This window comes from Phyllobates terribilis, unplaced genomic scaffold (genome assembly GCF_046119375.1).
Source record: "Phyllobates terribilis strain yellow unplaced genomic scaffold, ASM4611937v1 Scaffold_3__8_contigs__length_932513732, whole genome shotgun sequence".
NCBI classification, from domain to species: Eukaryota; Metazoa; Chordata; class Amphibia; order Anura; family Dendrobatidae; genus Phyllobates; species Phyllobates terribilis.
Genome location: NW_027362763.1, coordinates 316006382 through 316019299, shown reverse-complemented (window position 1 = coordinate 316019299; position 12918 = coordinate 316006382). Strand labels below are relative to the sequence as shown.

Below are 12918 nucleotides of genomic sequence, written 5' to 3'. Positions count from 1 at the left end.
TGTAAAAAAAATATATTTTTTTATAACATGGGATCCGTCTTATAGTCTGAATAGGTATCTTACCTGGGGGGCAGTGGAGTGGGGGCAGGGTCCTTCAGGAAGCCAGCGAAGTGGAGGAATGCTGCAGACCCTGGGTGCGAGAAGGTGGTGCTCCAGCAGCGGGGCATTGCAGTGGTGGTGGAGCAGGATCGCAGGAAGCAGGGCCCTCCGTTCCCTCCCTTAGGACCCCAGCGGCGGCAGCCGAAGAGGTGATGTTGTGGGGGCCAGTGTCTGGCTGTCGGCAGTGAGGCAGAAAATGGTGGCCATTTTCCTATAGATCACGGCTTCAGGAAGATGGCTGTGGCCACCAGAAAAGCAGCGCACACAGCTCTGCTTCACCGCCGACAGCAAGACACCGGCCCCGCAGCATCTCACCTCTTCTGCTGCCACTGTTGGGTTCCTGAGGGAGGGTAACAGAGGGCCCTGCTTCCTGCGATCCCGCTCCACCACCACCTCAACTCCCCAGTAAGCTATGTTTGGACCATAAGACGCACCCCCCATTTTCTTCCCACGTTTTTTTGGGGGGAGGGAGGGGGACTTCTTGTGGTCCGGAAAATACTGTACATGCTGTAGGGTATATGCTTTTTTTATTTTGTTTTTTCTTTATTTTCCCATATGAGAGCAGGATCATGTAGAGAAAGAGACTCTGATTGCAGCGATGTATCACTCACTGTCCTGCTTGCTGTCATTTTGATAAAATCATTATTTTAACTGCTGCAGATTTAGCAGCTCTCTGAATGCTGAGCTCTGTATAGCCCCGCCCACGCCACTGATTGGGAGTTTTTGCCTATGTACAGTGTACATACAGCTGCCAATCAGTGGTGTGGGCGGGGATATAGAGAGCTCATGGATATGTCTGACCACCTGGCAGCAGGTTTACAATTCCTCAAATGATGCTCTCCTGCTGATAAGCGATTTTTATCAAAACTACACTAAGCAGCCAAGTAAGTAACACATCGCTGGAATCAGGGTCTCTGTCTCTACATTATGCTGCTCTCAGATTAGGTAGCAAAAGCCTGGTGACAGATTCCCTTTAAGTGAATAAACAATTTCAATAATGCAAGGCACAATTCACACTGGATCTCAGTGTCTTTTATATTTCTGTGTATATAGATAGATATATTTGTGTGTTTATCTGAATGTATATAATGTTGTAAAATTACATATGTATGTTGCTGGAATATTCTGTCCTTTAGTCTGTGACATATAAATGACTCTTCTATTTTTATTATCTAAATGTCAGCTCAGATCTAATGCTTCTAGCTGTTGACAATGCCACGGGCAACTTAAAAGCAGTGTAGTATGATTTCAGAGCATTATGTCCTTGACAAGTTAGGTGGGATGTGTTTTTGCAGTGTTGACCACAGGGAATAATCTAGCATGCCAATGGGGCTAAGAATTGCCGAGGAATTATTTTACATTGAATAACATACATTGTGCTACCAATAGCTATAAATAAAATTGTGTATCTTTCTATTGAGATTTATTAGCTGCTACACAGTTTGTTCCTCAAGGACTATCTCTTCTATAAGGCCTCATTCTTAGTAACAAGGAGGTGTTTTACTTCTCTAAGGAATTGAGCATCTCCGAATTATAAAGCATGTTCACAAGTGTAACGTTAGTACTGACTAATATGATGTGTTCTTTCAGATACATTTTCTGGGAAAACAAAATTGCCTCCTTAGGCCACGTGCACACGTTGAGTATTTGGTCAGTATTTTACATCAGTATTTGTAAGCCAAAACCAGGAGTGGGTCAAGAATACAGAAGTGGTGACTTGTTTCTATTATACTTTTCATCTGATTGTTCCTCCCCTGGCTTTGGCTTAAAAATACTGACCAAATACTGAACATGTGAATGTGGCCTTAGAATGAACATGAAATGATGGCTTTACCCAAACATCTAGAAGGTAAAATGTAATGAAACTTTACTCTGGATATACATACATTGAAGAAGCAGAAAGAAGTTGTTTATTTAGCCTCAACAGTTTTTTTTGTAGATGGACCTTAATGTTAATCCCACCACAAATATTGTAAGTGATGAGGGACTTGGCTCGGTAATGACAGGTGATGTTCTAGGGCCATGTTGTCAAGGTAAAAGCATGTGAGATTTCCTGTTATGCCAATTATATACTTAAAAACCTCAAAGCATGCAGTGCAGCAATCTGAGATGTATACTTTATAATATTTAAATATATATATATTAACCTAACACAATGAAATAGAAAAAGCAAGAAGTTTTCATATAATGTTGAGTAATAAAAGAATGAAAACTGAAGTTTTATTTTTTTTAAGAATTTTTTTGCAGTTGTAACTCTACCCAAACTGCGCAATGTAGCTCCCCAATGATGTGCCTTTATCCTTGAGTTTCCTGCTAAAATTTTAATTGGACTTTAAAGGGGTTTTCCGGGCAAACAGATTATTAAAGTGTTGTAAAGCCTATGAGAAATGAAGAAACTTCATATTTTACTTGCTGTTCCTACTTCCTGCTGTAGTTCATTGAGAGCACAGAGATTTCCTGTCTGTGCTTTGAACGGAACGTAGCCTGTCAGTGATGCACGGCCCTGCATGCAGGAGACAGGACTCAGCCGGTGTGCTGAGCGGTGTGCTCCTGACGATGAAGCTGTAAGGGGCTGTGACCAGTGATTGCTTCCCTATAGTATACTCATTCTGTGTGTTGCCAGTGTCCTCAACTGGAAAATTACTGACTGCAGGAGAGTCTCAGGACGGTGCAGAATAGGTGAAGTGGAAGAAACTGTGTGGGCATTCCTTTATCCATCTTGAGACTATAGGAGTGTCAGGATGGTGCTTTGTAGTAGTTGTTCATTGAGGACGGGACTGCGTGAGCTGTGGAATAGATACAGCTCTACCCCTTGGGAAGTATAATGTAGAAGCACAGAGGGAGTGTAGGCAAGAAGTTAAGAATGTAAACAATAGCAGACCACAAGGATGGCCACAGGGGATGAGGGGAGACTAAAAAAGGAAAACAAAGCCAACAGGAAGGTTTAAGGGTTTATTTTAGTGACTGGCGTATTGTGTGTTTTTTTTGTGCCTGGAAAACGCCATTAAGGAGTTTTGCCATGCTCATGCATAGAGTTGCTTGGATGATAGTAAAATGTTCTGTAGCAATGTGTGCATTTACAAGTAACTCTAACTTACTGTTTTCTTTTTTAACACATCCTTGGAGGAGAGCTCACTTGAGAACACTTAATTGCTGTGGAGAAAATTTATATTTTTCCAAGTGTGTCTGGAGAAATATTGAATGTCTGGTTTGGCTTTTATCCCAAGTCATGTGGAAAGGCTCGTTAAAGGGTTGATATTGACTTTTAGGATTGCTCTTTCCAATGCTAGAGTCTTTTCCTCTTTCACGAGGCAATTTGTATATTTATTTTCCCAGAGGAGCATTGCACAGCCTATAAGATGTCTCACACAGGCATGTCACTCTCCATAAGGAGAAACTTTACCCATTTCTGCAAGGCATTTCTGATGGACTAGCTTTTCATATTGGAATTTTGTGATTTAACCCCATGGCGCTCAATGACGGACACTGTACGGCATGAGCTGGTGTAAATTTCAGCGTCTGCTGCTCTATCAGTGCCGGAGCTCAGCGCTGCCCAGGTCACCAAGCTACAGAAAGCTCCTGAGACCAATGCACAGCATAGTCTCAGGAGCTTTCAATATAGGTATATATGCTAGTGCATTGCAATACATTATACCTGTGAAAAAAGTGAAAGTCCCATAGTGGGACTAAGTAAAAAAAAAAGTTTTTTTTTTAAAAAAAAAATTACACTAATAAATACAGATTTTTAGGTAAAAAAAAATAAAATAAACAAAAAAGTACACATATTTGGTATCGCAGTGTCCGGAACGACCCGATCTATAAACGTGTCACACTAGTTAACCCTTTCAGTGAACAGCGTAAAAAAAAAACACATGAGAAACTATGACTTTTCATCATGCCGCTGGAAAAAAGTGGAATAAAACGCGATCAAAAAGATGGATGAAAATGGTACCGCTGAAAACTTAATCTTGTCCCGCAAAAATCAAGCCGCCATACAGCTCAATCAGCCTAAAAATTTAAAAGTTACAGCGCGATGCAAAGATAATTGTTTTTTCTATAAAAGTTTTATGTAAAAGCGCAAAAACATAAAAAAATTACATAAATGTGGTACCACTGCAAACGTACTGACCTGAAGAATAAAGCTACCTTCTCAATTTTACCACACAAGTAACAACAACAACAAAAAAAAAAAAACCTGAATTGGTGGTTTTTGTTCTTTCTGCCTCCCAAAAATCAGAATAGAAAGCGATCAAAAAATGTAATTTGCCCGCCGAAAATGGTACCAATAAAAACGTCAACTCGTCCCGCAAAAAACAAGCCGGCACATGGCTGTCGGCCGAAATATGGAAAAATTATAGCTCTCAAAATATGGCGATTCAAACATTAGTTTTTGCAAAAAAAAAGTGTCTTGTAGTGAGTGACAGCTGTCAATCAAAAAAACCCAATATAAATCTGTAATCGCACTGACCTGAAGAATGTCGCCTAATCACTTTTATACCGCATGAGGAACGGCGTAATAAAGAAATAAAATCAATTCTTCACCTGCTGCAGATTTGTTTATTCTGCCTCCCAAAGACTGCATTAAGGCTCGGCGCACATTTATCCTGCACTCTGCGCTGAGCGCTTACACCGGGATTTCCGTGTAATTCTCTGAACGGAAACCCCTGATGGAAGATTCCCTGTAATGAGGCAGATGGAGGCACTGTGGATGCCGTCTGACCTATGATTTGGCGGTGTCCATCTTTTTAGGCGTACAAAAAAGTGCGGTTGGCCGCAGTTTTCTGCACCTCTGAAAAGGACAATGCTGAACAGAGGCCATACGGAGTCCAGAGTAACTCTGCTGCCTCATCTCATTATAGTGAATGAATCCCTCGGGTTTTTCATCTGAATCACATCATTCGGAGATTTAGATGGAAACCCCAAAGTAAGTGCTCAGTGTACAGCGCCAGATAAATGTGATCTAAATGTTATGTAATATGTTCCAAATAAAAGCTTCACATAAAAGCCCCCACTCAGGTCTGTCATATGTTAATGGAAATATAGGGGGCTTCCACGTTACGGGTAGTACAGGGGCTCTGGAAAAGCTAAATGGCTCCTTGCCCCCCATAAGAAATTCAGCAAATTCTGTGCTCCCAAATCCCCCCTCCCTTCTGAGCACCACAGTGTGTCTAAACCACATTTAGAGGCCACATGTTTAGCAGGGGTATTATTTCCAAAATGGGGTCACTTGAAGGGGGGGATTCGGGGCTTCTAGCATTTAGGGGCTCTGTATATGGAGTCCGCAAACTATTCTAGGAAAATCTGCGCTCCAGGAAGCAAATAGCACTCCATCCCTCCCGAGTGTCACCGTGTCAAGCAATACTGTACATATGAGATATTGCCACATTCAGCAGAAATTATGGGACAAATTTTGGTGCCATTTTTATCCATTATCCCAGTGTGAAAATGTAAAATCTGGGGTTAAAGCAAAATTTTTGCTGTAAAAATGTAATTATTTTTTTCCTCACTGCCCAATGGAATAAAATTCTGTGACACACCTGTGGTGTCAGTATGATCACTGCACCCCTAGGTGAATTCATTGAGAGGTGTAGTTTGTAAAATGGGGTCATTTATGGGGGAATCTGCTGTTAGGGCACCTCAGGGGATCTCCTAGTGGGTCATGGCACCCTCAAACCATAACAGTAAAATCTGTACTATAATATGGTGCTCCTTTCTTTCTGACCTTTGCACTGTGCCTCAGAAGTAGTTGCCAATTACATGTAGGGTATTGGCATACTCAGGAGACATTGCACAACAAAATGAGAGGTCAATTTTCTCCTGTTACCCTCGTGAAAATAAAAAAATGGGGCTAAAAGAAAATTTTCGTTTATTTATTCCCCCCCCCCCCACATCTTTATATTATTATTATGGCGCTCCTTCCCTTCTGAACCCTGTCGTGCGCCCAAACAGTGGTTTTCTGCCACATATTTGGTATCAGCATGCTCAGGAGAAATTGCACAATACATTTTGGGGTCCATTTTTATCTGCTACCCTTGTGAAAATAAAAAAGATAGGTCTAAATTTATTTTTTTGTGAAAAAAAGTTAATGTTAATTTTTTTCTTCCTCATTGCTTCAGTTCCTGTGAAGCACCTGAAGGGTTAATAAACTTCTTGAATGTGGTTTTGAGCACCTTGAGGGGTGCAGTTTTTAGAATGGTCACTTTTGGGTATTTTCTGTCATATAGACCCTCAAAGTCACTTCAAATGTGATGTGGTCCCTAAAAAAAATGGTTTTGTAATTTTTGTTGGAAGAATGAGAGATCGCTGGTCAACTTTTAACCCTTATAGCTCCCTAATAAAAAAAAAAATAAAAATTTGGGTTCCAAAATTGTGCTGATGTAAAGTAGACATGTGGGAAATGTTATTTATTAACTATTTTGTGTGACATCTCTCTCTGATTTCAGGGCATAAAAATTCAAAGTTTGAAAATTGCAAAATTTTAAAAATTTTCCCCAAATTTCTGATAATTTTACAAATAAACGCAAGTGATATCAAATAAATTTTACCACTATCATGAAGTACAATATTTCACGAAAAAACAATCTCAGAATCAGGGGGATCCGTTCAAGCTGTCCAGAGTTATTACCTCGTAAAGTGACACTGGTCAGAATTTAAAAAATCGCCCCAGTCATTAACCTACAAAATGGCCCGGTCCTTAAGGGGTTAAAGGGATTATCCAGGGGTTTTTTGTTTTTGTTTTTTTACCATGAGGCTAAGAACTGAAAGGCAGGTATTTGCTAACTATCTGCCTGGTGCCAGCTCAAAGCGGTCATAGACCACACCTCTGGCGCTTCTGCTGCTTCATTTGACCTCACGTCAACAGAGCAGCTCAAATGAAGCAGCAGAATCGCCAACATTAGCGGTCAGTGACTGCTCTGAGCCAGCGCCAGGGAGAACAGGAAGGTAGTTAGCAACTACTTGCCTGTCAGTTCTTTGCCCCATTAGAAAAAAGTCACATATAACCCCCTTAACAAAAATAAGTTGTAGACTTGGTCTCATATGGAGAAAATGGGGAAACTCCTGATTATTTCCCTGTGAATCAGACGGTGGCGACATATCCAAAGGCCTTTAAGATTTACAGAATATCCAGTAATACATGCTCTTTGAAAAAAGTTATGGCTTAGTTGAATGTGAAATTAAATGTGTTCCCTTTTTAATGTTTTTTTAGAGCCCTTTTTGATTATGACAAGACTAAAGATAGCGGCCTCCCCAGCCAAGGCCTTAATTTTAAGTTTGGCGATATTCTGCATGTTGTTAACGCCTCAGATGATGAATGGTGGCAGGCACGGCAAGTCACTGCAACCGGCGAAAGTGAAGAGATTGGAGTCATTCCAAGCAAGCGCAGGTATGGTGAATCTTACTCCTGTAACAAAGTCGCTGGTTCTCTCCATTTCATTTATTTCACATTACTCACAATAACATCAGGTTTGGATTTTATCAGATGAATAGGAACTGTTCTGTACAAACTGGTGGTGGCCACTAAACCGTTTGATGGAGTGGTGGTGGTCCACTACATGCCCTGCTTACATCTGGCCACCGCTGGAGCTGGTAATATGCGATTTGCGCAATGACCGCACGCTCTCTCGCCGACTCAGACCAGTAGAAACGAACTGGTAACAGAGCCCACTATCGGTGTGCGTTGTAAGACAGATACCCGGATTGCACGTGACGTCACTTGCGAGGGCAGTGCTGGTCTCGGCACACTAGGTATTCGGACAACGCGCACTGACAGTGCGCTCTGTTGCCCGCTGATCTGAGCAGGCAAGAGTGCACGCCGTCATTGTGCACATCGCATAGGGACTAGTCCAGCCCCTGAAACGTAGGTCACTGGTCAAGTACTTTCAGGGACTGGGCAGAGGTTGCGGCAGTGACTAGTAGAAAATAGTTTAGATTATGGCATTAAATAGAGATTTAGGATGAAAATTTATTTGTATTTCAGACCACCCCTTTTAATGATTCTTTTTTCAATTTCCATTAAAGTGATCCTATCCTAATATGGCCTTATTTAATAAACCCAAAGTGAAAGTTTTTAGTTTAGAGCTGCAGTAAATATTAGCTAACCATATAAATGTTCCAGTAGTTTTTAATATAGATTCTTTGTATTCTTTATATTAAATGTCCTGTAGGGTTGAGAAAAAGGAGCGAGCAAGGTTAAAGACTGTGAAGTTTAATTCAAAAGCCAGGGGAGACAAGGGGGTAAGTAGTTTTGTGCATGCATTTTGGCTTTGTCTCCCTAATTTCACAATTATGGTGACATGGCAACAAACTGCATTTGGTGTTCTCATGTTTGTAGTCAAATTACATGTCAGCTATACATAAAATAAATCTGCCTGACAAATGTAATATACCGTTATAAAAAAAATATTTAATAAAAAAAAATATTGCATGACTGCGGTTTCGTAATCACATGGTGACTTGAGGGAATTTTTACTCCAAGAACCTGCCTCAAGTCGCTCTAATCTTTATCCTAATTTAATTGTTGGCACAGATTCCTAAGTAGCAAATATTTAAAGCTCATTATGGCAGCATGGGGGAAAATGCAGGTGGCTAATGCAGGACATGCTGCTTCTGCTAATTTCATGACGCACATTTGTAGTAGTTTAATCCTGCAAATAAATGGTCCGAAAGATGCAATATTTAGTATCTTGCAGCCAAGCTGTGATTTGCCATAAGTTACATTTGCTCGCTTACTAAGGTTCTGCATAGACCCGAATGTAATAACCTTAGTGCCCCATAATCGCAAGCTACATTTTGATTACTTTCCATTATATATTCCATACTTTTATTCATACAATAGTCTTTTTTTTTTTGTGTGATCACTATGTAATACCATGCAATATTTTTACTTTTTGTAGTCTTGCCTGTAATAAGTACATGGCACCTGTAATTTTAATAGTAACTGTTACAGTGTCCTTTATCTGCAAGGAGGTACTGCTACTTTAAAGGAAAACTACACTTCCCTGGAATTCACGTTGTCTATAAATATTACAAATTTGTTATTTGTAAGGCAGGAGCTACGGACAGATTGCTGGAGCTACGGACAGATTTTGCTTAGCTTGAGTCACAGTCCCATATAATAGATGAAAAAAATAATGTCTACATCAGAGACGACGGGTGAAAATAATGGATGAAATTTACAACATATGTTACTGAGGATGTTGTGCAACTAAAGTATGTGCGGCGCTCCAGCATTACGAGTCCTAAAGCTCTACTTACTCTTATTACTAGAATTGTTTCTGAGCCAAAGGCCTCATTCAGGTGTCCGTTGTTTTCACATATGTGAAAGAAAAAAAAAACAAACTTTTTTCATCAGTGTTTTTGAACAGACTTTCATCAGTTTGGTCAGTGTGTCAATTTGTGCCATCTGTAATTTTTTTTTTTTTAATCATACAAGAAAATCACTTAAGCTTCACCAACCCATAGCATCAGTGTGTTCTCCATGATTTTCACTTTCTCATAGGTTTGTATGGGTGACTTTGATTTATGACTCAGCTCAAAGACTGATATGTTTCCATTATTTTTTTGCAGATATATGGTCCACAAAAACCATAGACATATGGTCCTATAATGTTGTAGACTATAATAGTTGTTTGTTATATACGTAAAAAACGTAATAATAATAATCGTTTTATTTATATAGCTCCAACATATTCCGCAGCGCTTTACAATTCAGACACATTATCGGCACTGTCCCCTTTGGGTCTCACAATCTAGATTCCCTATCAGTATTTCTTTGGAGTGTGGGAGGAAACCGGAGAACCCAGAGGAAACCCACAAACACAGGAAGAACATAAAAACTCCTTTCAGATTTTGTCCTTGGTGGGATTTGAACCCAGGACCCCAGCTCTGCAATGCTAACCACTGAGCCACGGTGCTGCCCGACTTAAATCGAATGTGTACATGAAAAATGGACCTTTGAATGAGGCCTCAAACTGAATTCAGATGTCCTTGAAACGGGGTCTGTGTACGGACCGTGATGTACATACAAGACCGTAGGCCTGTCGCTATATCACAGTCTATACTTGGACTGTTTTTCACAGACATCTAATTTCCGTCAAATTAAGGAATTAACAATGAAAAAACTTTTTTTAAAAGCTTTTCTTCCACGGAAGTGAATTGTTCCTTCATATTTTATAATGCTTGGTGTACGTGGTTTATGATTTGCCTAAAATAAATTATAAACCGTTTATCTGTGTTATCTCGATGCATGTTTGTGTATTTTAAGAACAGTGTTTCAGTGTTAGATATAAGTTGTGTAGTAGTGTCAAACGTGTTTTGCGAGCATGCAATAAGAATGACTGAACTTTATAACTAAATTTACTAAATGATGTCCTTGTTCTTTGAATGTATAACTGTTGTACACAGACTGTGTGCTAACACTGCACCCAAAAATGCATGAAATGAGTTAAAAATACGCTTGCCATTGATAGAGTACTGCTTTTTCTTTCTATAAAACAACTTTTTTTTCTGCAACTTTTCCTTAGTGCCACACTACTTCTTTGCTTATGTTGACAACATAAATCATAATTATAAAATACAGATTCACACATCTTTACACATTTAATATTAATCTAATAGGTACATCATCAAAGCTTCGGTGAAAAGATATATTTACCTTTTCTAACATGGAGAGGTGAACCAGGTTTTATTCCTGTAAAATTTCTATCTGCATCACTAGATTCTCGGGCTACAACGGTGCCTGGTCAATATAATGCCATCAATACTAAGTTTCTGTAATGCAAGCTAAAGCAACCGATAATTATTTTCTGTGAAGGAATACACCTATTTTGTCATCTGCTTTCCATACGTACATAAGTACAATAATCAATAAATGTGTTCATAGTGACTATATTGGGTTTCTTGCAGCATGACCCCTTTCTTTAGAAATCGAAAAATACAACTTTCTTCTCTGCAAGTTGCGCGATAGTGATTAAAACCCTCACAAGAAGCCCTGGGTTTGGATTTAATAAAAGGGTTATTCTAAAAAAAAAAAAAAAAAGTTATACCCCATCCGAGAAATAGGACAAGCTAGCTATTGGCAAGTTATCCCCAAAATTGGGGCTCTGGAACCACAAGAGCAGGGTTCTCCAGTCCCACCTTGAATGAAGCTAAGGAGTTCATTCTGGAGCTCCACTCATTCCCTCTGGGACTACCAGAGAAAGTGGAGTGCTCTATTCTATTTCCGGCAGACCCATTTACAATTAATTCAGCATAGTCCGAGCTTGCACTCCTTTGCTGCTCTCGGTTGAGTCTTCAGCAATCAGTAAGTTATCCCCTATCTTAGTAATTGGAGATAACTTAATGGGTTATACCCCATAAATCATGTTATCCCCTAAAGTGAAACATTTGTATGTAAGGATGCACACCATATGACTTCCTGAAACAACTTAGGTGGGAAATAGACAATCTGACCCCTGCATAGGTCATTTTCCATGGGCTTATGTTGCTTAGCCTTGTGGCGCAGTCTGCCCCATCTGACAGTTTAGTTTTAATTTGCCAAAGTTTTTCCCTAATAACTACATGGTATTGCCACTCAGTTTATGAATGTATATTCTTTTTTCTGTGCAGTATTGATGCAGCATCCTGCCTTACCTCCATATGTGACTTTACCTTTTTGCCTTAAAGGCACCCTGTAACCATGAAAATACTGTCCAGGCACTGTGTTATAGAGCTGGGGGCGCAGAGCAGACTGGTACATATTTTTGTGAGATTCAACATAACCTGTGTTTTAATCATTTAATCCTCTGCTCTTTCTGGGATTGAGCAGTCCTATCAGTGACTGACAGCTATCTCTGTATGCACACTTCTTCAAAGAAAGCTGTCAGTCACGCATAGGACCATGCATTTGACCAAAAATCCCAGAAAGAACAGAGGTTTAAATGATTTAAACACAGTTTATGCTGAATCTTTTCTCACAAAACTATATATCAGTCTGCTCAGCTCCTTCTCTATAACATGGTGCCTGCTGATTGGGCGGCATATCATGGTGACAGGTTCCCTTTAAGTGCAATATTCTTGTGTGGAAAAGTAACCTAACAAGATTTAAACACTTCTGCTATAATGTTACTGTGGTTAGTGTGTAACTTCACTTCTACAGCCAAACATTAGAGGAAACCTGGCAGACGATTCATGCTGCCCAAACCACAGGCTAATGAATCAGATCCTGGTTGCACGATTGCAGCCAGGTATATTAATCTTTGAAATGCTCTGTCGTTTAAGGGAAAGTATGCAAGAGATTGACAGGTCTCTCCCTCGCGTGTACATAGGGAGAGACCTGTCCGTCATCTGCAGCAGTGCTGGGAAGAGGTGGTAGGCGCGGAGCTGGATAGTGCGTTCTATGGCTTGATCTTTAAAGTATATGTTCTCTGAACCGCTGGGGCATTTCAGAGAGTAATATACTTGGCTGCAATCATGCAGCCAGGTTGCGATTAAGAGTGAATCGCCTGACTGGTTCCCATTAAAAACTTAGTGTAATAAAAACAACAATATCAAAATTATAATTGCTCTTGGTGGACCCTATTGAGTAACTATGTGGTCTATTCTGATTTTATGTTTGATGCCAATAATATCACTGTATGCTGCTCTATTATTACAGTCAAATCCGTTGCCAACAGACTCCACTGAAGCGTTAATTAACATAGGCATTACCTGTCATGGTGTATCCGGTTGCTACAGCTTGCATTACATCTGATCTCATTCTATCTGGTTACTGTGGTAAAAAGCATAGCTTTGATTATCATCACTGCTTACCTGTATATCTTCACGATCTGTAGTGGTGCC

General features: G+C 40.0%; 1 protein-coding gene across 22 annotated transcripts in view; it reads left to right on the top strand.

Annotated features, from left to right (window-relative positions):
- The window catches only part of DLG1 (discs large MAGUK scaffold protein 1), a 279892-nt gene that overhangs the window by 222872 nt on the left and 44102 nt on the right, over positions 1-12918 (top strand). For all 22 annotated transcript variants that reach the window (XM_073675022.1, XM_073675021.1, XM_073675018.1 and 19 more), the window contains 2 exons: positions 7307-7483; positions 8265-8334. In XM_073675022.1, coding sequence (XP_073531123.1) covers positions 7307-7483; positions 8265-8334 — 247 coding nt within the window. The remainder of the gene's footprint in view (positions 1-7306; positions 7484-8264; positions 8335-12918) is intronic.